Here is a 26,711-nt window from a genome sequence, read left to right on the forward strand (position 1 = left end):
GTGTGCTACTGTAATTTCAAGCGTAAAGAGTTGACCAAGCTGACATCTAGCAGCTCTTTGGATGGTTTCCGTAGCTCGTGTGCACAACCGACCAACAAGACGCGTTCACATTTGGCCTTGAGATCTGCATATCTCTGATTACTCTGCCCACACCAGCCCCCTGCGAATCTGATTAAGAAAACACATTTGAATGCACAGACTGGTGGGGATAGGCTGTGGGCTCGACTGACTTTTTCTCATTCTTAGCAAATATGAAATTCTTAAAGGGGCGCTATGTTGGAGAGTACGAATTTTATTTTATTTTTTTCATGGAGATGCTGTTGTTTTGGCTTGAATCTTCGTCAAAATGGCATAAAACATAGCGATCTCCATGGAGACAAGCCGGCGACTCCACCAAACCAAGTCTTTTTGGCAATAGGAATATCTCTAATTGGCTAAATGCGAGATAGATGAGTTCGGAGCGTAGTGTGGCGCGTTCAAGTTGACACAATAACACCTTCATGATGCGAGACCTTCCATCACGAGACTTACACGGCGCACATATAAACGAAACTTATAAGAAGGATCACGATTCTCACTCAGGACTTCATCAGCATCGTGTTTTTGAGTCTGGAAAAGTGTAAAACGAACAGGCAGCAGGATACAGCCGGGGTTAAAATAATTCAAATTCACGTGGCGTCTGGGAATCAGAACCGGTTTGACTGTGTCGCGGGCGCCGGAGCGTTACATTTGGACAGCTAACATGCATGAGTCGTGCAATCACATCTTAAATGTCAGGAGGACAACCTTTTTTGGAGTTGTTTAGTTGGAACAAAGCGAAATAAATAGGCAAATGCATTAGAAGGGCAACGTGTGCATCATTTTGTGTGGGAGAATGCCTTTACACTACCCATCTGTGGTCTGTGACAAAGAGCTGGAGCTGACTCATGACCAGCACGAGTCAAGAGCGCTCATTCATCCAGTTTGATTTTTTTTTATCAACGTTTAATGGAATCACTTTGTCATTTTTATTTTACCATTACATTTTCACGATAGGTAAGATTTCAGTGCTGTGTGTTCTTGGCAAAGTTCTGTACATATCAGAGGGCCCTACTGGCAGGGGTCCAAAAAGACTGGGACCAAAATTCATTCTTAAAAAATTGCTTTTGGAAAGGGGGGCTGAGTGTGCACTGGTGTGGTGGTGGGAGATCTAAAAGAGGAAAATCGGGAGTGATAATTGGATTGGATAACACTGCATGCTCTGATAAGTACAGGAAGATAAAATGCACAACTTGTGACACCTGCAGCATTCTTCAAGGCAACCTGACAAGATAATGACTTGATTGCCAGCCGTACCTTGAAGAACGCTCCACTCTACTCTGCCTTTAAGAGATCTTGTATTCAGTGTTCATCTGCCGACATGAGGCTATATACAAACATCTTCTCAGAGCTGGATGATATTGTAACTACAATCTCCCTATATCTTTGTCTGTCTCTCTATATTTCCAGGAGACGGCACTGAAACCATCACACTATGGCACACTCTGTGGCACAGGTACAGCCCGCTCCCACAGGATTAAAATCAATCTCTAGCTCCCTAAAGAAAGAGTGAGAGGGAGAGAGAGAGAAAGAAAGGGGAATGAAAGAAAGACGGTGAGAGCAGAAGAGGTGCAAAACCAAGTACTTTACTGTCTGCAGCCTCAAAAACCCTCAGCCTCTTCACTGAATCAAGAGAGAGAGGAGAAAGCTGGGTGAGGGGGGTACAAGAGAACCTCGCAAATGCCAGAGACACTTCACGTTGCCTGCTTGAAACCTGACAAAGCTCCTCCTGTAACTCCAAATTTCCATTGTTTCATTTGATGCTATGACCTTAAATGAGAGCAGTGAGGAGTCCATCGAAAGCACCTCTATGTACAATGTTCATATGTATGTATATAGATCCAAGATGGTGATGTTTATATTTATTGATATTCCTATTCTTTGCCTTGTTTCTTGGAGTTGCCTATAGTCGGCCATTTTATTTTATTTTTCTCAGATTTTTGTATCATTTGCTCTTTGCTAATGAACCTTTTTCAAATGTATTTATGCTGCAAGGTCTATAGAGTCATGTGGGCTTAAAAGCGCCTCTGTCCCACTGGACGCTGCATGGCCACACAACAAAAGACAATATAGTTTAAGGATGGGATCGGTGTGCAGTCATTACTACAAAAAACACTACGACAAGTTTAACGAGTACTTAAGCCACAACCACAAAGCACTAACGGCAGGGTAAGGATAGGAAAGCTGTTTATGTAGGTCAACGGCTAAGCCTAACCTTTGTCGTTTCACTCAGTTCTGTGGGGTGACCAATTTGTATTAAAACAACTTTTGAGGAAAAACCATACGATCATTATTCTTGGGAAGTATATCTGACAAAACTACATAGAATATTTTATATATAATCTCAAATAAAAATGGACACTGTAAATTTCACAGAAAAACAGAGTAAAATTATTTGTAAATGTGTAAAATGATTCTTTATTACCAGGAAAAAGAGAAGCACGTATCAGTGAGTGAAACTGGGGTATTGGATTAGTTTGGTCATTACGTTTGGACAAAGCTCCTCCTGTTGTATGTTTATCTCTGGTGTCGTCATGTGGCCAATTTACTTCATCAGTTTCACAAAATGCTACGTGTTTCTTTTGTTGCCTTTGTCCCAGCGTTCTGGGGTTGCTGCTATAATTGTACAATTACAAAAAAAAAATATCCCAATTTCCACCTCTGATACTTATTATTAATAAAGAAACCATTATTTCTTTTTTCCAGGAGATTCTGTTTTAATGCGTTTTTTACAGTGTCCCAAAATTTTATCTGAAAATTAATGAAAACAATTCCAAATGAAATGAAAAAGAATATATTCTGTGGGCCTAATTAAACTTGCAAAGTGGTAGCACTTGACTGATCATTCGAGGTTTATTTCATTTAAAGATTGGTTGTAATTCTTTTAGCATCTTGGAGAGTTAGCAGTGGTTGTTCTGTAGTTCTATAGGCGCTGATAAAGCCTCAAAGTCACATCTACGTGCAAAATTAGCCTGAAGTCTGTGGGCGCTGATGTGTCGCAGCCTTTTATTTCTCTACTGGACTTTTTCACCAAACATGTCTATTTAGAGCTCTTCATTTCACTAGCCTGGCCTTGGCAACGCGACAGGTTGTTATTATTGCGGGAGGTATATACATGTAATTATGATATCAAGATGTATTCACTACTGCGTAGGAGTCACAGAATGCAGTCTACATAGCACTGTGTAATGATTAGATTTGCCTGATCTTTAGGGGGAAATGACATAAAAAGGGAAATTAGACACCTCACTTTTTCAATGTGAACGTAAATATGCACCTTACATCATCTTTGTCAATGATTTGCCAAGTGGAAGAAAAACTGTAACTGTTTTGTTCATGTATGTGTGCGCTTCTGGAAAATTTATTAAAAGTCTTTTGCATTGTATGGCACATTTTGGACTCTTTTTCATTGCATTTTAGTTTCACAACAACAGTCAGTGTTGGGTAATGGTGTTTTCCGGACTCGGTCTAATGGATGGGCTTTGCACCAGCAGTAAGACGGTAATTAGGTGAAACACATTAGGGCTCGAGCAAGAATCATTTGTTTTTTCCCTTCGACTGTACAGTGAGCTGTTCAAATATAGCACGGGTCAACACAACTGTAGCCTATGAACGCACGCACAACCCTGGCTGTAGGCACCATTAATTGGCTCATTTCAGAATAGAAAATCCCGGAAAACTTTATAATAACTAACTTGTGTATTTCATTTCAAATTATTTACAAAGGAGGCGAACGTCCATGCATAACCGAACTTTCATTAATTTGCCTCCAGATTTAAATATATTTATGTTAAGTTATGTTAAATGGCCACAGAGCCTGTTCCCTTTACACTGGATACACCTCGATAGCTCATGTTAATGCGATGATGCTAGTTTCTTTTCAAAAGCAGAGTTAACAGGAAGTACCCAGTTTCTTACACACTCGGCATAAACATTAAAAGACACAGCACAGTTTTGTTTTTTATTTTGACTAATGTTTCATGGAAATGTTCAGGTTAAAACAAATACTGTAAAGGGCTTTTAGTTCCTAACCCACCCACCACGGATCGCGGGATCGAATATTTTTCATTGCTTTTATATTATTCATGTTTCAGGAGTACTTTATGAGTTATTCTTAAGACTTCCCAAAACCCATCCACTTTTTACTTCAGCGTTTTACTGTAATAATGCCCCTGACTTCATGGAATAAAAGTTGTAGTTTAGATTTATAGCTCATTAGGACCAAATCTCTCATAGAAAATACTTATGGAAATTGAGTGAAAGCACTGGCTTTGAAGTCTACTGCAGAGAATCGAGCTTTTTTTGGAACAACACAACTTCCCCTCCGTGAGCTTCAGTAATGATCATTTGATAATGATAACCCTGCTATTACCATCTACAGTAGAGCACAAACAGATTTGAGGAGACGATGGATGCCAGGAGGTAGATTCTATGAAACAATGCAGCTAAACCAAAAATACTGACTTGAAAGGCAACAAACAAAGGCATTAGAAAAGAGACAACAGAACACGTTTAATTGCTTATCAAAGTTATTTCATATTTTAAAAGTGGGAGAGTGCTAATCAGTTCCCTCGGGCCATGTGTCCTTGGTGATTTGAGAAAATGGTGCACTCACAAGTAGAACATTCCCTTATAGCGGAAATGTCAGTGAGCTATTATTAGAGGAATGTAAACTCGATAAACGAGCGGCTAAAAAGAAAAGTATGAGACAGAGAGTAAGGCCAAACATAAGGTAAATTATCTCTCTTTTGAACAGGATAAAGAGAGCATTTTTGGTCTTTCACATAATTAGGTAATGGAATCTTTCTGAATAAAGGAAGAAATAAATATAAAAATTTACAACAACACCAAAGCTGTAATGACTGTTTGTGCGCAGCGATAGTGTGGGCGATAAATGGATTTCTCATCGACTTGGAGCAAAGAGTCAAAGATATAAACAAAAGAAAGAAAATGGTTTTCTATGGGGAGCTGTGTTTAGAATTTCGAGGTCCAAAGCGTGGCGCTGTATTGAGCCGTCCAAGAGTTATTTTATGATCAGTAAAATGGTTTTAAATGGATGTCCTGTGGTTCAGTTACCGACATGGAAAGATATGACTTTTATGACATATTGATTCATGAGAGTGCATATTCAATTTCACCTAATAGCCCAGAATGCTAGTTGTATGGACCAAGTTTGATTACATCTAATGTAATGGTATAGCTGGAAAAGGAGCAGATTACAAAGACGATGTGAAGAAACAAACTGACCTGGAAAATATATTTGCAATTATTAAAAATTTTGAATAATTTAAAGTAGATTTGACACTGTTGAACTCACAAGTCAACATCCGATGCATCTATAACGCAACAAAACACTACGTCTACAAATATTTTACCATTTATACTATCACAAAATATATTTTTCACATCAGTGCAGACAAAAAATAATGTGATATTCTAAAGACGTTACTCCATTTTGAGACCCAGACTCTATTTGTACTTCCTCTGCAGTTCCTTCATTATTTGAGCTCAAATGAAAAGCTTCTGCATGTACTGAGTGTAATTGTTATATCCATATAAAATAAACATAGTTAAAAACCTCTAGTTAGACTCTGAGGTGAGACTTTGCTTGAGCTTCTAACATTTTGTGTTAGCGATGCCAAAACCACATAATAAAACCATCATTAGCACAAGTGGCTCGCAAAGACATGGACCACCACCGCAACACATTTAAGGTCAAATCCACAAACAAGACTAACAGCAGAGTAGCTCTTAAAATGACTGCATCCTGAGGTAAGGTCTTTCCTATCTGCCCAAAAAAATTTTGTCTGAGAAATGGCACATGGCAGAAAGACACACAGCTGCACCTTTCCATTAAACTCCTTCAGTGACATCACAGTTTGAAGCTTCAATTTAACTTGTCCATTAGCTTCATGACAACAGATAGTCCTCAGTAACTGCTCCAAGTCTAGTGCGATTTCTTAAACCCTTTAAAAATGTATGTTTGGACAGTCTGCAGGGAGCTGTTGGTCAATTATGTGAGCAGGTAGCGTGCACATGGTATGCTGTCCTCGGGCGCTGCAGTCTGTCTAAGCACAGGGCTATTTATGCATGTGCTGTTCTGTGCAGTGGTGCAGGGAAACAATACGCCGCTGTCTTCCTGTTGCACTCCACTCAAGGCAACACTCTGCACAATTGCTGCCAAATCTCTGCCAAACTGAATAATTCAATCATGCCCCATAGCCGCGGTGGTCGAGCTACCTTTGTGTGTGCAACAATCAAATCAGTGTGGAAGCCCGCAGAGTGCTGCTTTCTGAGACACCGAGTACAGCTCCACAGCCCGGAGATTGTTTCATTGAAAACAATTGTGTTGATTAAACGAGGTGTGACTGTGTAGTGCGGATCTGAGCAGCATCGATTGCAAGTACAATTGTTTGTTCCTTGTTAAAAGTGTGATCTAAAACAGTAGTCGCTGAGACTGTGCAACAAACATATGAGGCGAGAGGGAGAGGCAACTTTCCTACTTTGTGAAAAGGAAGAGGATTCACAAGAGGTCATTACTGCGGAACAGAGATATAGCTGTGGGTTGTATGTGTTTGAGTGGGTTCTTTGAAAGGGTATTACACAAGATGTTTTACCTGGATAAAAAAGAAACCATTTCATACAAAAGTAAACTGCTGCTACAACATATTATGTCCAGACTGCAACTACAGCTGCTTCAGTGCTGTAGAATCCCACTGCTACTTTCATCACTGCACTAAAAACTACATCCTTAAGATTTGCCTGTGATAGCACAATGACTGTCTGCCCCACCACAAAACTCCCAGCAGCTCCACCACCGCTACCACTGTTACTTTTACTTACACTACATCATTACCACCATAAGCTTTAGTTTGAGTCACAGAGGGCACAGTGAACAAAAGTGCTTCTTAGTTATTTAAGAACTAGACTGTCTAGACTTGGAGCTGGAATTTGTACTGGATTTGTCCCGTGCCCCACCTACTTTGTGAAATAATCAGAGGATTTGCTCTGCTTTACATGAAGAACAAATATTAATCCCACACGAACATAACTACAATTATCAAAGAGAAGACAGAAGACATGTTTGAAATATTATCGAAATAGTATCAGGAGTGTTAATAGTGCTATATTGGTATTTATTTTACCAGTATTTTACTTCTTTTTCTTCTTGACACAGCTTTGACTAATTAAGATTTAGAAAAAACTAAACAAAACAAAAACAAATGTATGGATTTTGATTTTATTGTTGAAATATCATTAGATTTTACTGTACATTGCCTCCTGTTGTGATGATTTGAGGTTATAAAACAGGTTATAAATGTATTTTGAAATGAACAAAAGCAGTTCATTTCTAGGTTGAAACGAGCGGGTGAACTAGAACTAGACGCCATAAAACTGCATATCAACCTGCAGACCCTTTCAAGACAAGATGCAGCCATTTCGTGTTTGTAAGCAAAGGTGGCCAGACTTAAAGACCTTTTTTAAGACCTTGTTCTCTGAGTGCCGTGCCTTTGTCCGTCCTAATCCCGATAATCCTCCTCCACATTCTTGACTTTGCCTTGGTAAAAGAGATTGGGAGACGATAAGATGCTCATCTGCCTCCTTTGAATAGCCGATAATCTGGTTTGAACACAGGACTCAGGGGGTATTTAGCCTGCCTTAACATTTGCCCGAGCAGATGGAGCTGAAGGAAGAAGGCGCAACTTTAGCTTCTACCCCCCCACCACCACATGCCTAGACCCGCCCACCCCCCCTTGAGTCCTACCCCCACCAGCCTGGTCCGCTTGCAGAAAAAAAGAACAGTGCGCAACCATAATCAACGTTGTTTATTTTGCTGCTTGACTCTTTAAGTACTTTCAGGCAGATTATAGGCTTTTGCGAGGGATAATCGTGAGACGGCAGACAATTGCTTTTTTTTCATCCTGACAGTAACCCCGAACCGACCAAGACCATTTCGAGTAGATGTCCACTAATTCCTGATCATTGTCATCCATCGTGTGTGAAATTCACTGTCCAACTGCACTAATCACAGCGTTTCCAACAGCCGTGGCTTTAACTACCCATTCGGAGGCGCACGTGACAAGCAATGAGTGATATCTCCATTAGTGCATGTGGGATGACACTATGAAAGCCGGAATGCTCTGGAGGCTAATTGTAACACTTCGGAACAGTGCGCTGACCTCCTCCGACTACAGAGAGGGTCAAGTTCCCTTTCTACTGCACACTTAAGGAGCTAAAGCTGGAATAATTGATGCTGGCAGTTCTTGTTTAATGGATCACAATTTGTCATACATTGTCAGGTTGAGCAAATACAAGTACTTGTAGTATTGACTGCATGTATACACAGTGCGTTACATAACTAGCTCTAACCTTTGGCTTTTCTGGGAGCGTGAAGCATTGTAACTCTCAGGGCTTCCTCGTAAATCTGTTTGGAGGGGGCTCGGGTCCCACTTAAAAATTGAAAACACTGAAAAGGCAGCAGCATCTCGTCGTGTGTAGAAGATCAGCGTCAGAGTATTCGCACGGGCTCATATCGCTGAGGTGATAGACTCATACTCTGTGTCATGTATTGAACGTGGTTTCCTATGAACAACAGTGGCATGCATCATTAGCCATGACAAATGAGGAGTGAGCAGCAGAACACTAATGCACGTCAGCCATGGGATTGCTAATAGTTGGATCTTTACCTGTGTCTCTGCGCCGCTGTCTAAATATAAACGAGTGTATTAACCTGCTTCGCAAACAAGCAAACATGTCTAAGCCCTTAACAGGGTTTTGACATCAGCTAAGGAGCTCCACTCTCCCTTCATAACAATAGCTAAATGAAAGCTATTACTCTCAGCGTCTATTGCAGGAGAACGCGGGGCTATACGCAGAGACTTCAACATAAAAGAACGCCAAAAATCAGAGATGTTTTGAAGTCTTCTTAAATAATGCGTGTGATATTCGCCGATGGTTGTAAAGGATTTATGAGCACGCAGTCTTCAGTAAAAGACGTATCTGGGCACATCAGTCACACATTATTACATATCTTTTTGACACTTTCTTTTATAGCGCTGAGTCCTGCTCGGCTGGTCAGGCAGTCATTATCAAGTGATGGAGCCGCGGTGCAGAGGTGTGTATATGTTTGGAGGGGAAATTCACGCTCCTTTTTTAAATATTCTTTTTGGGCTAATGTCTTGGTTAGAATCAAATTAAAAAAAGCTTCATCTGCCTTTAGATCTTTGAGGGTAATGCTTTTTGCTTCGAAAACTTCCCATTAAAATGATATGTATTACCACAATTTCAAAAGATGTAGTGTTTTTTTTTCTGTGCACATATTACACTGCTGCTTTTGGAAGGTAGAATGTCTTACCTGTAAATAGTCACTGATATTCACTCCTCCTGTTGCTTTTTACTCCCTATGTAATAATAATCTTTAGTCATTTTCTTGCAACTTTATTAATAGCTCTCATCAAAATCAAACGATGTCTTTGCCTTTTGTCCTCGCGGATCAGGTTGTATTGATACGATCTCTAGTTTATCCAGACTGGCATAAGGAGAAGAGCATTTACCATTACGTTAAAAAAGCTTCATCAGCCCTTGGGTCTTTGAGGGTGATGCTTTTTGCTTTGAAAACTTCCCATAAAAATGATGTGTACTAGCCCAATTTGAAAAGAAAGTGCAGTGTTTTCTGTGCATTACCCGGTTGCTTTTAGAACAGGGGTGTCAAACACATTTTCACTGAGGGCCACATCAGCAAAATAGCTAATGTAAAATAAATCTTACTACTTCTTAATTTGCTACGTAACTGTTTCTGTATTTATTACTTATTAAAGTTACAAATATTGCATATGCATTTGCCTAGATGTAAAAATATGGCTGTGTAATTGCGTATCTTCTGGTAAAATGACATTTCAAGACCATCATACCTTTTAATTTACCCTGTCGAGGGCCACATAAAATGATGTGAAGGGTCAGATTTGGCACGTGGGTCTTGAGTTTGACACGTGTTTTAGAAGGTAGAATGTCTTACCTGTAAATAGCCACTGATATTCACTCCTCACTTTGCTTTTTACTCTCTATGTAATAATATTCTTCAGTCATTTTCTTGCAACTTTATTTGTAACTCTCATCAAAATCAAACGATGTCTTTGCCTTTTGTCACCATGGATCATGTTGTATTGATACGATATCCAGGTTTATCCAAACTTGGGACTGGCACTAGGGCAAGATTTCAATTACCATTACATTTAAAAAAGCTTCATCTGTCTTTGGATCTTTGAGATTAAAGATTTTTGGTTTGAAAACTTCCCATTTAAATGACATGTCCTGACCCAATTTCAAAAGAACATAGCAATTGCTTTTTAATCCCTGGGTAATAATAATAAATATTAGTCATTTTCCTGCAACTGTATTTATTACTTTTATTTGCCCCTCTCAACAAAATCAAACAATGTCTTTAGCTTTTGTCATCGCAAATTAGGTTTATATCCAAGTGTATTCGGGCTTGGGACAAACACGAAAGCAAGATTTCATTTACCTTTACAGGAAATCAAACAAATTCATTCTTTGATGCACATTTTAAATCAATTGCGTCTCTGTTTATATGAATTTTAAAGTCTCAGGTGTTTTCTGTGCACTGTTAAACTATCCACCAAGTAGTAAAACAGCAACATCCCCACAACTCTATCCAATCTCACAATAATTACCGTTTCTCTACTTCCCTGCTCCTTTCCCCGCGTATAGGATTACCGCTGTGCCTTTACATTCATTTTAAATCAGTTCTCCTCCCTTATTTTGCAGTCAATATGTTTCCTCGAGCAGCGGCCAGGTTGCGTGCGCATTACTTACTCGTTCCAAACATAGAAGCCGTGTCTGTCGGAGATAGTGTGAGCACATGTGTCTGGAGCCTGGAGGTAATGGACAACACTTGAGTGAATTGCGCCGACCCTATTGTATTGTGGGGATGATTGTGTTATGCTCCCCACGATAATGACTGTGCCCTACTTCGACTTTGAGGCAGTGACCTGAAATAAGGCAACACTAGTGAAATCCGAGCCCAGATGAACCTGGAAGTGATTAAGGTCACGCAGGCGAACCGCATTTGTTTGACCCCTCCCCTTCCTCTACCTCGTGCATGTATAGTGAATAACCAATGCAATTCCACAGGGACGGGACTTTTGTGGGATTCCTCATCAATGCGTACATCGAATATAGATAACATATTTGAAAGGGGAGGAGTATCGGGATGATTAAACGCACACGTGGAAAACTAGTTTGAATTTTATAGGCTGGGGATGGCAGGGAAGAAAGGAACCGACCCTTCCTTCGACCTGCATAGTCACGCACTGGTTTGGTTTAATCCTTACTGCAGTTTTGAAGTTTAGAGATGATTCTGCGCTCGTTGTCCCTTGTCTAGACTTGGTCACTGTAAAATCGTGTTTACTGCTGGCCATTACGCTCAAAATGAGTTACAGCGCCTACGTAAACCCAAGAATCTAACAAAGGAAATGCGTTTTATGTTGCTCAAACCGACGCCAACATTTACTGCATGAGATAAGTTAAGACGGGAGATTCCCTTGGTAATTTTCTTTGACCTTAAGAGCCTAAACACTAAATCTTTAATCCTAGAACTCCACGCTATTAACCACAAAGAGCGGCGGTTTACCAATGTGTCGGATATTGCTCTGCGGTCACTATCGGTGCCAAAGAAATGACCAATTCAATAAGGTCACCGATAGTTCACGTGACCGGTGGCCTGCGCTCTCCGGGGAGGCGCAGGGAGACGTGGATTTGCATTTGTTCCTGTATTTGTTGAAACAGCAGTATCATTTGTATTTTGTATTCAAATAACAGTGAGTGTGTTGTCTGCTAACCGCCACTTCCTGTCTCTGAGCCTCCGAGCTACACCAGGAAACGAGTCTTTGTATTTTGTCCCTTTGTTCGTTTTAATTTTCAATTTTCACTCAGGACAGTATGACATTTTCAGAATAATTTATTGAAATAGCTTTTTTCTTTTTTTTTTCTTCTGTGATGCAATCATGTGACACGAATCCTGCAGGAACCATGGGAATAGTATTTAGGCCAACAGACTACACTCGTACTTAACGTGTTCAATCTGCTATTATGAAGGTACTAAAGAGGTAAACACACATCTTACTAAAGTATGTAAAACCACAGCACTGTATTCTCCTACTGGTTTTCAGATCCTACAATGTGAAGATGATGAGGAACAAAACCAACTTCTAACCTATTACCATTTTATCCTATAGACTACTGTGTTCTTGGCCATGAAATATCCAAAACTTAAATGCACAAATGTTGACTCTGATCATTTTTATTACTGCTTAGACCCAAAAACTCACTGCATTACAAGTGAGTTCTATAGCATGCATGCCCAAACTGTGGCCCAGGAGCCAAATTCGGCCCTCAGACCAATTTTTCTTGGCCGTCAAGCTTCCGGGTGAATTGGCCCATATTACCGTAAACAGTACTTTTTCCATTACATTTCTGAAAATCTACTTTAACAAGCCCATATCAATTATTTAATGTGTCACACTGAGGAATAAAAGTCTAGTGGTTCACTCTAACTTATAATAATAACGCTGATTTGAAGTATTCACTGTACCGGCGACGAGTCTATGGCCCTCAATCGGCCCTCAGCTTTGTCTGTGTTTTTATACGTGGCTCTTAATGAGAAAAGTTTATGGTCTATAGAATGTTGTGATGTCGTCTGAAACCCAGCAATAGTCTAAAACTCAAAACGAATAGAGAGGTTATTAGAATCCACAACGCAAACTTCTTCAAACGTTTATAAAGATGTGAGTCTGGACACAGCTGAATCTCTGTGTTTTCAAATGGGAGTGACTGACAGGTGGATTAGCCAATCGGGGACACGCATGGTCCGTCCGTATTGCAAAAAATAAAGGAAGAAATCTCACGGGGGGGTTGAAAAACATGGCGGATTTCTGCAGAATCAATGAGCAGAGTCTAAACTCTGTTCATCTGAGGTGAGAGGGATAAGATTTGATTTGTAAATAATAGGTGGCCTTTGTTTCACACGTGTCACTGAAGAAAAACAAATCTGATTGGACGATCACGTTTGACCGGACAACGAAGAACATGGAGACTAGACCAGAAAAAACACATAGCCATATCATTCTGGTTTTGCTAAGCGGCTGTAGATACATTTGTAAAACTTTTTTTTTTGTATTGATTATTCTGATATCAATTGAATGCATTTATTTTGTTGGTGGAAAGCTGGTCTGTGGCACGTGGGGCTGCTCTGCGCGGTCAGTGGGGAAACGCCACTGTATAATGCATCGTTCCTGGGGATGTATAGCCGCAGTGTGCATAAGCGGGTTTATTTTTACATACGGGTAAAATGAAGCGTCAAGAAGCGGACACAGCTCCCCAGACTGAGGGAGATGATGAAAGACTCAATCCTGGATTCATTTTAAATTAAACTCCATCTTCCTTGTTGATACATTATTAAACATGGTGAGTGAGAACGCTCTGTTTGGCAGCCCAGGTCTCACTGACATGATGCGTACATGCTCCAGCGCTTGAGGGAAAACAGGGATAACATCAGATCATTGCGGCCTCTGGAGGGGGCACTGTATCTCCGTGTGTTTGCGCGATTCTGCTGGGGATCGGGCACAGCTTTCTACCACCATGATAAAAATTACTCCCCCATCTTCATGTAAATCAAGATGGAAGGGAGCGAGGCTATAATGAAATAATGAAGTGTGCTTGTGCGTTTTTTTTTTTTTCCGAGCGAGGCTGTTGGGAGTGGGTATTTTTAGACGCAACAAAGAGATTGCCAGAGGTGTCCAGTCTCTCCGGTTAAGTTGTTGAGTTTTACCCACTTGTCAATGTAGGACTGAGCGTGTCACAAGCTCCTGAAACACGCAGCGAGAGAAAACGCAGGCGCTGAGTCTCTCCCTGGACAATGTCAGCCAGGCCGCAGTGGGATGCGCTAAATAGATGTCTTCATAGCAACTCAGACAGCTAGAAACCTAATAGTACCACACAAACAAGAGAAAAAGTCCAACTACCATGCAGCTTTAATACACTTTTTTACTCAAACCTTTGCTTATCTCAATATTTGATGATAATGATTTGTGTACTAAATCAGATGTGTTTTATAAATGGATTTAAAGCAGATCTGCTATGCAAAAAAATCGACCTTTCAGAGCTTTTAACCATGTTATTGTTGGTTCCTTTTCTCATTTACCATCTCAAAGTGGAATTGGGAGTGATCTGAGCATGTTTGAGCTTATTGTGCATCTTTAATCGCTTATTTTCAAGACGCAATATTGCAGATCAATCCCTGTTTTCACCGCCACTGGTACACGCCCACTGTGACGTACTTCGTTCTTCAAATTTATTTTCTTATTCGCTGATACGCATAGTCATTTTGGTACAAACGACAAAGAATCCTTGTGTGAGCTAGTGAGATTTGCAGATCTTTGTTGCGATGATGCTTACGGATACGTCAGCTCCCATTTTTATAACGTGGAAGTTAGCGGACTGTTTCTTTTTAGTTATTTTAGAATATTAAAAGAATATTGAGAGTTAAAATGTGCAAATTACAACATATGGGTAGAGCAGACACAAGCGTGCACTAATGACGTTTCTAGTAGATCGTCTCCATATAAATATTGTCTCTCATTTTCTCAAGTATTTCACACTGTTGCATTAAACAGGTGTGATTTAAATACAGCCAAAGTGCACAGTCCATTTATACAGTTTTCGCAAATTAGTTTAGTTTGACAATAAGTTCGTTAAGACAGTTCATTTCACAGTTCACTGGAAAACATTTGGTTCCAAAAACAGCGCGATTAGAAATCCAGTCACAGTTCAGATCTCAGGAAAACAAACAGTACACGTCCAAAGGCAAAGCAAGGTGACGACAGTGCCCCCTGAATCCACGGCTCAAGATCTAAAAATAAAACGTTGCCCCAAACTGCACATCTAAGTGATTGTTTGAGGGTGTATTTTTTTTACGCCACTCACCTGTATTAGCCCCTGGGCGAGTGTGGCAAAAGCTGTGGGACGCCGCACGGTCAGCTCACCCGCCAGCCGACGCGACGGGGCGGTACGTAACGAGAACGCCACAGCAAACAGCGTGGGCCCCTGGCAACAAGCACTAAATAAAAGCGAGTAATCAGCGCTACAAATCTGATTGAATCTCGAACTTAGCTTTGAATCTGGATTGCCGATTGAGAGCGGCGAACGAGCGGCGTCAATAACAGAGGACTGGAAGTGAACGCGTGAGGTCAGAGGGCGAGCGGAGGGAAAGGGAGCACGTTTGAGATGTCAGATGTCACCGATAACCAATAGTGAGACTCGTCCACGTGGTAGAGCAGTATGTACTAGCTCAGGTGTTGTCGTTTATTGCAGAAACAGGAATGTGAATGAACGTGGACAGAGCAGACATTTGGGAGCAGGTCGTGGGTCGCGTGGTCAGAGGCTGAGGTGTTCGTACCGGTCGTGGAGAGCTGGGTCGGAGACGGAGGTGCAGAGTGGTCCCAGAGAGCGGGATCACGGTGGATACACGGACGAATAAACTGGAACATGACATGAAGAACGACCCCAATGGAAATACCGGGAAGACGACAAGTCGATTTACCCTGAGTGTCGGATTCTCGGTCCTTTTGTACTCACGGGTGAAGGTTTGATTGCGTGATCAGAAGCAGGTGCGCGGAGGTGGTGCTAGAGTCTCCGCCCAGCTCCAGGCACAGACGTAGAAGGGACGAGGGAAAAACGGCACAGAACACACAAAAAACCCAAATCCTGACAGCTGTATTCTTTTACACTTGTCAATGAATAAATGTAAGATAGATTAGCGCAATGCCATTCTGTAGAACATTTAAGTAAAGCTTTAAGATGACTGAGTATCTCCACGGGGTCGATAAAACCGCTAACCCCCATCGGAATAGATACTAAGTCCAGTGATAGTGATTTTTATGTGAACAGTTCAATAACTACAGTGGCTACGGCTTTGGATGACATAAATAATGCCTCAAATGACTTAAACTTAAACAAGATTGCACATATTTAGTTGCATTTAAATGTGTTTTGACCTTTATTTAGTACTTCATATCCAGCCTTTGATAAAGATGATATGACTCGCATCCTTCCTCCCCTCTTCTCTGTTCTCACACTGATACTGCTCTAAACATAACCGCCCAAAAGCAGGCGTGACAGTTGCTCTCCTTGGCTGGAGCCTGGTGCTTGGTAACCCTGTAAGATGACCTGTCTGACAGCGGGAAGTGCTTTGTCACTCAGACAAATGCAGCAGATGAATACTCAGCATGATCCCGGCCTATTTGTCATCTGGTGTTCTCTTTCTAATGGCTTTACTGCTGATGATCCAGGTCAGAGAAGGACGGGCCGCTTCACTGTCTAACCTAAGAGAGCGTTCTTAACCAAACGCTAACCTCTCCGACCTTTACATCCTACAGCCTAAATCGTAATCCTATTTTCTCTCTACCTCTGACCTTAAGCCCAAGCAAATCTTATTCCGATTGGAAATGTTGGCGTTTCTAATCCAACATGGCGATCCGTGTCATGGGACAAAACAGATACTTGTCCTTTACCACGATTCCGCTGTTAAATTTGGACAGGCAATTTCGAGATTTATAGCTCAGCGATTATGTGTCTTATTGTGGGTGTAACATTTGACCTTGGGAAAGCGGTGATGGACTTGGATCTTTTCACATAACTATTTTTTTTCTGTGGGAAGGAGTGATTGCGACATTGCTGAGTTTGGGAGATTAAAAGGCTCGTATTGCGCTATTTTCTGATCTTATAATTTTGTTTCCTGGACCTGGAGTTTGGAGTTGATGCTCAACTCACAAGCGCTGCATATTTAAGCGGAGTTCTTCTCTCAAACTGAAAACACTCTGTTCCACTTTGTGATGTCATGCGCTAATACAGGAAACGTGTGTTGAAGCTCCACACACCTTCACTAGAATCATGGATGATTTCAGCCCTGGAACTGCCAATCTTTACTGAACTAAAGGTAAAAGGAGCTGTTAACTTGACGTCACAAAGTGGAACAAAGCATTTTGAGCTCTGTTTCTGCTCACAAGAGTCAGTTTTGTGTAATATAGGACCTTTAGGGCTCGGAGTGTTGTGGATGACGAATAAAAGGAAGAAGGATTTCGCTGTTTGGTTGACTCATACTAGTTTTAAATCGCTGTTGTTTCTTTTGACATTTTCTTTCCATTTTGTATATAGTTCTCTGTCAGCTCTTACTAAACACCGTCCTTTATCGCTCAAAGCCCAAATCTGCTCGAATAGAAACCTCCCAGTCACGTCTGAAAAGCACAAGACCATGAATATATGAATAAACTGCATCCAGGACAAACTACCGAAATTCACCTACGTTTGCATACATCCCCGTTTATTGCAGTGAGTCAACATTTACTTTATATTCCAAAATGTGAGCCCACAAATGTACCTTTAACATTACAGATCCCTCCAAAACTAACTGTCCTTGACGACTTTAAAAAGCAAAACATAAAAAGCCAATGCACGTCGACAAGACACACTTTCCACAGTAAAGAGAAGATTCTTTCCTCTCATCTGTTTGATTTAGCACTTAGGGACTTTCTTTTTTCTCTCCCAAACATCAAGTGCCAGAGTCATTTACATGTGCTGCAGACATGCAACTTAGTACTGCTGTCTAGAGCCGGTGTGCAGCAGCTTGGGAAGCCAGGGATGGGTGAAATAAGGAAACAAAGAAAACTGGTAATAAAAACAAAGAAAAACACGGGAAGAAAAAATTGGGCCAGTAGGGGGTGAGGCCAGTGCGCCACAGAGAGGCTAATTCAATTTGACAAAAACTCTGTCACCTCATCCGGCTGGGGGATTGGCCTAACAAGGAGAATGAATTAACATCCATTAAAGAGCCGCCAGTGGAAACGAAGGCTGCTTTAGTGTCTTTTGTAAAGTGTAATATTTTGATAATTACAAATAAATGAAGCTATTAGTTTACTTTAAATTAAAAGCAGAAGGGTTCCCCACTGAGGTATCTGATCCCAAGTGTAACTCATTTAGATGGACTCCTATTGAGCCGGCAGGCAGACAGAAATGAGGGTAACCGAGTGTCCCTGGTGCATACTATTGTCTATTGGCAGACTGCCCCTTTCTTTAGAAACAAGTTTCCGCACTCATATCCATCAGACTCCATTAGGTATCAGCCCCATACACAGGCCATTCTGCAGATTCATGAATCTAAGTAAAGCAAACAACCAAACAATGTCCAGACCCCCTGATACAGGTCTACTGTTACACTGGGTCTGCTGTGACACTGGGTCTGCTGTGACACTGGGTCTGCTGTGACACTGGGTCTGCTGTGACACTGGGTCTGCTGTGACACTGGGTCTGCTGTGACACTGGGTCTGCTGTGACACTGGGTCTGCTGTTACACTGGGTCTGCTGTTACACTGGGTCTGCTGTTCCACAGTGTAACTCTATTGTTCCACAGTGTAACTCTACTGTTACACAGTGTAACTCTATTGTTCCACAGTGTAACTCTACTGTTACACGGCGCACACATTTACAATTTATGTTGAGGCTTTTTGTTTTATATTTCCCAAGTTTAATGAGTGTCATTATGTTAATCCATATACAGTATTTGTGCTAACTGTTTTCAAAACCAAAACATTGTAGAGGACATTGATCATTTCTGTGAAGGTTGCACAAGAACAATCAATAGGCCTTTTACAATGATGGCAGTCTATAGATTTGCTGTACTTTAAGTTTGAACAGATATTTTCAAAATGCAGTAAATATGCCATATTTTCCTCACATTGCAGTATTTTATAAAGCACTATGAAGTAATAGGTCATTTCTGTTGGACCAAAGCTCTGCATCTTTCACATTCTGTGCCAAAAATGCATAGCCCACAGACAATGTAAAAATACTCTTATAAAAGGACCATTTTAACTCACATCAAGTATGTCTTCTGCTTACATTATGCTATATGTTGGTGTCGTGTGGATTTTGACGTTTCTCAGTTAAAACTTCCATTGATACATTCAGACGTTTAGTGCAGTCCATAAATGAGTCATAATGGGGAAAGTAGTTTATTAATGTTTAATGCTCCAGACAATCGGGGTTCTTTTTCTCCCTTTTCTCTTATTCACAATGTCACAAATAATACCAGTTCATTTACTGCACGCCAGAGGCAATCAAGGCAAGTACTGCTTGTCCAATAAAGTCAAAAGTATCAAAAGTGTAATTAAATCATTTCAAATTCTATCAAAATAATCCAATTTTTCTCTCACTTCTGCCTGTTGGTGGAAGTCACGATGTCTGCTGGTTGTTTTTAGAGGTTTGTGGATGTGTACTGAGATTTACCAGCTCAAACATAAATACATACTGTACAACTATGAATGTGTTGAATGCGCATGTGCAGCAGGAGACGAGTCAACAGCAGCGCCAACTTTCAAAACGTGACTAAAACAGCTCACTTTTAGCGCCACGTCATTGTTTGTAGCTTTGCGTTTGTAATTATCAGTTAATGTTAGTCAGAAATACAGTCATTTAATCAAACGTGAGCTAGTTTCAGGCGTAGTTTGTGTGACATGGACGCAGCAGTGGAGCAGCCAGGAGCCGTCTGATCTGTGACCTGTGTTTATGAAGGAGCGACGGCGTTGGTGGAAGAACGGGACTATCACACGTGTCTGGGGAACATGTGGCTGTTCTGGAGCCGCTCCGCTTCAGGGAAATACAGGACGTTCAGGAAACACGTGGGTTTGATTTGCACCTGTGAGATGAGTGTGAGCGCAGGGCTGTGTTTAAGGGGACGTTTGCAGCACATGAGGTTGTATTATAAGTGCACCTGTCTGACCGGTGCACTGTTCCTGTCAGTATCTCTTCATGAAAGTAGAATTTGTGTAGAAAGTTACGCATATTAGAGCTGTCATATGTCATTGATATGTTTTCTAAATGTATACATCCATAGATAACAATAATACTAAAGACTCAGCTGCAGAAATGAAGCGTAGGAGTTGGACAAATCTGTGAAAAGACAAAAAGCAGTGTCAAATATATACAAATATTAATAAACTATGTCGATCTAGGCCTCTCTAATTCACTCCAAATGGCTCGTATGTTAGTATTTAGCATTTAGTTTCTATAAAAAGTGCCGTTATTAAATTGTTATCGACTAAATATTGACGTCCGCCGCAAATCTGCTCGTCTACCCGTAAAAAACCATCTATAGTACGAAGACAATAGTCGGTCTCATTAATAGAAAAATGCGTGACTTAGCCATACACAGACGTATTGTATAGCCGGGATAATCCTTTAGAAGATTTGTTGTGTTAATACAAGCCAATCCCACTGTCTTTTTCTGCGTATATATCTTCACAAACGATCGACCGCGTTCAGTTACAGTATCGCATTGTTTTCTTTGATACGCCCGTTAATCCGACAAGGGGGACGATTTAAGCATGAGATTACAATGATTCAATTAACTTTTTTGAAAGCAGAATGTCTGTATAAACCCAAGGCAGTTTTTTTTGACAATGCGGTTATGAGCGTTTGTGTTGTAAGAAAGATGGCTGTGGGTCTTGTCTTTTTCTTGTGTGGGTGATTGTTACCGGAAAGCATTGGCGTAGCTGGACTGACAACCTTGAGAATTCCCTCCAGCTACTCCTGAGCCACTGTAGGCGGTTTGCAATCCAAATGTGAATGACAAAGCAAAGACATATAATCCCCCGGAGACATTTTTTTTTTTTTTTGTCAATTGGAGTCAAGACAAAAATCTAAGTGTAGAGGAAGGAGATGTATGCAGCAGGAGTGTTTGTTCACACCGTGGGGATGTTTAATTGCAGTTTTGAATTGGAATATAATAATGATTGGCAGTTTGGCTCTTTGCAAAGATTTGGTTCTTTTGGATGATTCCCAGTGACGCGCGCTCCCAAACGGCTCCCCATTTATGAACATTATGAGCGTTTTATCAACATGAAACAGGATTATTGTATTTTTGTTCTTATATTTTGCTGTCATTTTACTCAAGTTTTTTGCTCATTGTTTCACCTGGCCTGTTCCACACCGATTCTTTAGTCAAAAATAATGATTATTATTGCGGATGATCGATTATATTCTGTCCTAATGTGTGACAGATGGATATCAAACCCTGCTTCTGTTCTACTGTTGTTGGTTTTAGCTAATTCAAACAGGAGCAGCTGAACATTTGCCTCTCATTAAAGGGAATCGGTTCTGAATTGGTTCCTGTACAGCCTGATTTTTATGCTTTTTTTTTTTTACTTTTCATCATTTTTGTTTGATTTTGTCAGATCACATTACAGAATTAGCTGTTCACTTGCATTTTACACAAGGTTAGCTGTATTTTTTCCATTATCAGAGGGATTTTATGTGTATTTGGATTGACCATTACCTTTAAAACATGCAGGTTTATTCAAGGAGATTTTACTGTTGCAAGAAAAGATGAGCGCCTTAGCCGGGGTTAATAATGAAGACCTTTTGCAGTTTTTCCATATAGACAAAGTACTTATCTAGAATATCATGCCTGCTTTTCATTCTGCGGGCATGTTTTACCAGAATCTGAGTACTTGAGTGCATTGTTTTGCTGCAAACCAAACAAGGCTGTGAATATGGATAACATCTGTTTTTCAACCCTTGAATTCTATCAGGGGGAGTATTTTCAGCATGTGCAATTACTCGACCCAATCACAGGCAAAAGCTTTTTCAATCTGGGCTGGCTGAGTGCTGTCACTGGTTATTACTGCGTATGCTATTTAGCAAAAGTGCATTTGCAGTTTGAAGAGCATCCCAAGATATTAGTGGCATCTAATTGCATTACCTGGAGGAGACTGATGGCGCCAGTTAAAACGGCCGGGCCCAGTTTGAGGCGTGTTGAAGGCAAGTGCTTCTTTACAGGTTGTACGTCATGTTTCAAGTCTGGAGCTTCTGTCGACTAAGTGAATTTCTGACAGCTTTAATCCTCCACTCACCTCCACCAAATACCCCTATTCCCTAAGCAATCATACATCTTACCATTAATCCAATTTCAGCGCTGTGACACTAAAACAGCAGCAAAAAAAGATAATGGGGCTTAATGCAACCTAAAACCTGACTGCCTGAGCCTGAGTCTAATTAACTTGAAGATTTTAAATGTTGTTTTTTTTTAATAAGTACACCAAGATCCGCTGTTCCTCGTAGCGATCCGGCTTCCTTCTGGATTTAATTTTAATGTTTACAGGGAAGGGATCTTTTGGAGTTCGTATGTGATGTCCACAGCTGCGGGGCACAAAAGAAAACCCATCTGACATCAAAACAGACTAAAGTTCACTCATAGCTAACAGCAAATCTGATTAGCTAATGAGAAGCATAAATGGTGCACCGGACAAGGTTTATTTACATAATGTTTGTGGGGAACACGGGACTTTTAGCCTCATAACTAAAGATAACGTCACTGGTAAATTGATGGAGTGACAGCTTTTTTTCGATATTTGTAGTAGAAATGTGGGCGCAATCTGAAAAAGCAGCAGTTTAGCAGTGGACAAAAAAAAAACTCAAAGTGCCCTGATTCTTTTGGGAAATACACAACTTCTGCACTGTCTGTACAGGCCTCACTACTCCAGACTGAAGAGTTATAAAACATTCCTTCTGCCGGAATAAGACTGTAATCTTACAGGTGGCTCGGCGTCAATTTCTGAGAGCCACAGGCAAATTTTGATGAGTGCGAAGACAATATGGTGCGAGCTGCCAAGTGACCCCTCAGAATATGTCCTTCTGTCTCCTACTTCTAGATTTAGTACAGACCGGAGGCTGCTTTACCTCTCTGCGCTACAGTCCGGTGGGATTGTCATCTTGGGAACAGCATGCCACTTTTATTGAGCAGGGAGTGGCAGCGAAAGAGAGACGAGAGCCCTCTGAGACGCCAGCATCTCTTCCATATTCAGCTGCTCACACCAAGGTTTAAGATCTTGCCAGTGGAGTGAATTTCATTTTCTACATCAAAATGCCACTCAAGGCGACGTAATTATTGAAAGCGTGATACATCTGTTACTGTTTTTGCTTTTTAAAATGTGAAACGACTTTATATACGTCTGCTTCTGTCACGCAAACTTTTATTTATTTTATTTTTCCTCGGGTGTTTATAACATTGCGGCGACTCGTGTCTGTTTTCACACTGATATTATTGGGTCCCACCTTCCTTATGGGGACAAAAATTGTGTTATTTATAATTAGATCAACAAAATGCACAGTTTAATGCTCAGATATGGCTTAGAATAGGTTAAAATTACGTTTTTTTAAAGTTAGACAGTCTCCAGGAAATTAATGTCCTCAAAAGAAACCCGAAATACACGCATCTTGACGACCTTCTAACTAATTTCTCGTACCATAACTTCTCCACCGCCTCGTATTAATCATATTCACAGCGTTTTGTTTGGATAATAATTTCTACCTCTATCCCAACGATCCATGTGAGTTGGTGATAAACACATTTTTTGGTGCAGGCAAAGCGTTTGAAGTTCAGATTAATCTTTGGGGAGTCGCACCTATTGGGACTGTTAACCTTTAGCCATTTAGCTATAAAGCAAGTGAGTTCCATTAAAATACATAATGCATGAAGAGCAGAGATTGCATGCCATTGATCAGCACTTGAATAAATTGAGTTCAAATCCTATTAACATAATCAGTTACACATAGAGTGAGATGAATAAAGTGCACTAACACCTGCGAAAACTAGCAACCGTCAGCGGCAGTTTTGCGATGCTTGAAGTGGTCAAGCTCGCCGCGGGCAATTAAAAGTAAATAGTAATGTTCCGTACTAGAGCAGAATGTGGAATGTCATTTTCTCTTTAATTCCATTTGGTCTTTTCATTGCTAATTCGTCTGAGCTTGCTTTCAGGTATTTCAAATCAAACGTCCAACGACCCCTCCTGTGATGCCAAGGCTCCTGTTTAGCATTGGTAACATACTGGAACTCCATTTTCAAAAGTATTAATACTAATCTAATCAAGGAGAATGTCAAGCAGACCAGAATAAAAGGGATACTAGTAGTGGTAGTGACAGCAGTAGCGTAGATGTCCGAGTAGTAGCAGTATTTGTCACCTAGAGGCTCGCGTAACCTCATCCATCGCCCCGAACAAACAATTTCTATGGCGTTCACCCCTTTCTGTCTAATGCCCTTCTCAGAAATAATTAGGCCAATTAATTCAGGTGGATACCCAGAACAACATATGTGTTTTTAGATTAGCGAGCGGTGCCAGTGTGGAGCGACCCCATGCAGACTGGGAGGTGACCCAAATTAAAACATGTTTCTCCACTCACCCACGGGCCCCTCCTCCCAGTGCCCCAAACCCTTACACCCCCTCCTCATCCTCTCTGTCCTCCCCTACCAGTCATGCCAGCCCCTTTGCGACAGTGCCACGGAACGCCTGCCAATGGTAGCAGCTCTTAATGAAATAGTAATTGTGATTGTGAGTTGCATGCATGGCTTGCTCTTCTGTCCTGTTCTGTCTCACTGCACAATACGGAGGGAGTCTCCAGAGCGCCGCCTCTATAATTTCATTAATTCTGACTGCGTTGTCTAGTTTGTTTTCATTATATTTTTACATTGTCTTGGCCCCTATTTACAACATCATACAATGCTCCGATATTTAAAAAAAAAGTGGCAACACAAAACAAAGGAGAAATAAAGAGATAGTTTAGTACAGCCTTATACGCCCCATGCTTCAGAACACTGTATCTGCAGTCATGATACACAACCACAACAATATATCACAGACAAACCTTGGCAAGCGTCCTGCCCAAGGACACAAGAATAAACAGGAGCAACTCACTTTAAAAAATTGAAAAGGTATTTATATCTTCTAGTGAATAATTCTATTAGATTTACATCATCACTTGTATTGAGTTTTGAACCACGCCCAGTGTTTGCTCAGCCTGAGTCGTACTGGCTCAAGCCCTGCCCCTACACCACCTGCCATCGTTCTCTTTAGAAAAGGCTTTAAATGCTTTTTAAATAAGACATCTTAACAAGATTGTATCTCAGAGCCAGTAATAGCCGTTCAGAGACACAGAAGACCGTGGAATATTTAAGATCAATATATCATTTATTCCAGGCTCGGGTCTATAATAGGACTGCAATCGCATGGTCCATTACTGGACACAAGAGCCTTAGACTGCTGACCAATCCTGTCTAATGAAAACAAATGTACTGTTTGAGTGAAGGGAAGAAAGCGCACTCCGGCACAGTCCATGTTCTTGTGTCATTCTCTATGAGCACTCTGTGGCCCTGCTCTATGCACAGCATCAGGCCTAACAACTCAAGTGTGTCATTATACGTGGGCCAGTCTGGAGGAGCCAAAAAGGCTCCTAATAGCATTGGCTCCAGTGGAACGGGCATGTGGGGAAGAGACTGTACAGCCACTACACTCTATGTGGTGCCCATAAGATGCTGCAAATGATTGCATGTACAACAACCGAGAATTACAATAAAAACATCACAAAATAATATCCAGTCCTGAAACAGCTGGTCATCCAGAGGCTATTTTTTCCATAAATGCTAATAGGCAGAAAACAACATTTGTTGTACTTCCTCCAGAAACCATCTTCCTGAGGTATTGGGGAGTTTGTGTTTTGTCTGAGGCGTGACGTGTCTTAGTCCAACTCAATCATAAAGTAAGAGCATATTTTATACAGTTATAAACAAACAAGCTAAGTCATATTTTATTAGCTACCTATTCATTTGCCTGGTTAGACTTGGCTAGCTGAGTGGCTGCCATTGTTTTCTGCTTGTATGGAGTTGTTTTAATAAAAGCATCCTTCACAGCCCATTTATCTTCTTTAGTGAAACACAAACAAGATCAGAAAGATGACTTTGAAAGTGGCCCAGCTGATCCTGCCTCAGCTCTGGCCTCAGATCTGCCTGAACATGGCAGCAGCCGCTCAGAGACATGCGCTGATCCCAGGTCTGTGCAGCACACCTCCTCAAAGAGCGCTCCTGATTAGATTAGAGGCCTTAGCGCTGATGAATGTGATCCATCATCTTGTAAGTGGAGGAAATTTATGACAATTTACTCTTCACCATCTCTGTCATCGCTCCGCACAGCTTAGATTTCACATACGATTTAGTACAAAGAGAATTTAAAAATACAAATGTCACAAAGAAACTTGAGGGATTTGATTTGCGTGCGTGACTGAAACGTTGTCTTTTGCTGCGGAAAGTACCTTTTTTTCCTGTTTTTACTCCATATCTCACCTTTGCCTCACCACTGCAGGCAAAACAAAATGTGTGGCAGTTTTACTTCATCAACCAAAGCCACACATAAAACATGAAGAAGAGAGTGTTTTTGTGAGAATATCGTGCTGCTTTCTGTGAGTGTGTTAGAAGATGAAGCGTTTGAACCAGATTCTTACCCCCACGGTGCCGCCACTGTGCAGCCTATGAAGTGCGTATCTCTGAGGGCGCAAGGGAGCATGCTGATCGCCGCCTAGCAAACACGAGCGCATTTTGGTGATGGGTGTCGTCTCCGTGTCAGGTGTGGTGGCACATCAAACTGAAATAATGAGGACAGGCTCGTAATTAGAGACAGAAGTCGTTATTTATTGAAGGGGAGGATAAACTGTTTGTTTGTTCTGGTGATTAACGCATG

The 26,711-nt window shown here is 41.0% G+C and overlaps 1 protein-coding gene across 2 annotated transcripts in view; it reads left to right on the forward strand.

Annotated features, from left to right (window-relative positions):
* pcdh11 (protocadherin 11) overlaps positions 1-26,711 on the forward strand; it is a 161,133-nt gene that overhangs the window by 20,988 nt on the left and 113,434 nt on the right. The window contains exon 4 of one of the 2 annotated variants that reach the window (XM_033974234.2): positions 1,489-1,764. The exons of the other annotated variant lie outside the window; for it this stretch is intronic. Within the exon in view, the coding sequence (XP_033830125.1) occupies positions 1,489-1,572 (84 nt within the window). The 3' untranslated portion in view covers positions 1,573-1,764. Of the gene's footprint in view, positions 1-1,488; positions 1,765-26,711 lie in introns of those variants that run through there. 2 annotated transcript variants of the gene reach the window in all.

This window comes from Periophthalmus magnuspinnatus, chromosome 10, assembly GCF_009829125.3.
Source record: "Periophthalmus magnuspinnatus isolate fPerMag1 chromosome 10, fPerMag1.2.pri, whole genome shotgun sequence".
Taxonomy (NCBI): Eukaryota; Metazoa; Chordata; class Actinopteri; order Gobiiformes; family Gobiidae; genus Periophthalmus; species Periophthalmus magnuspinnatus.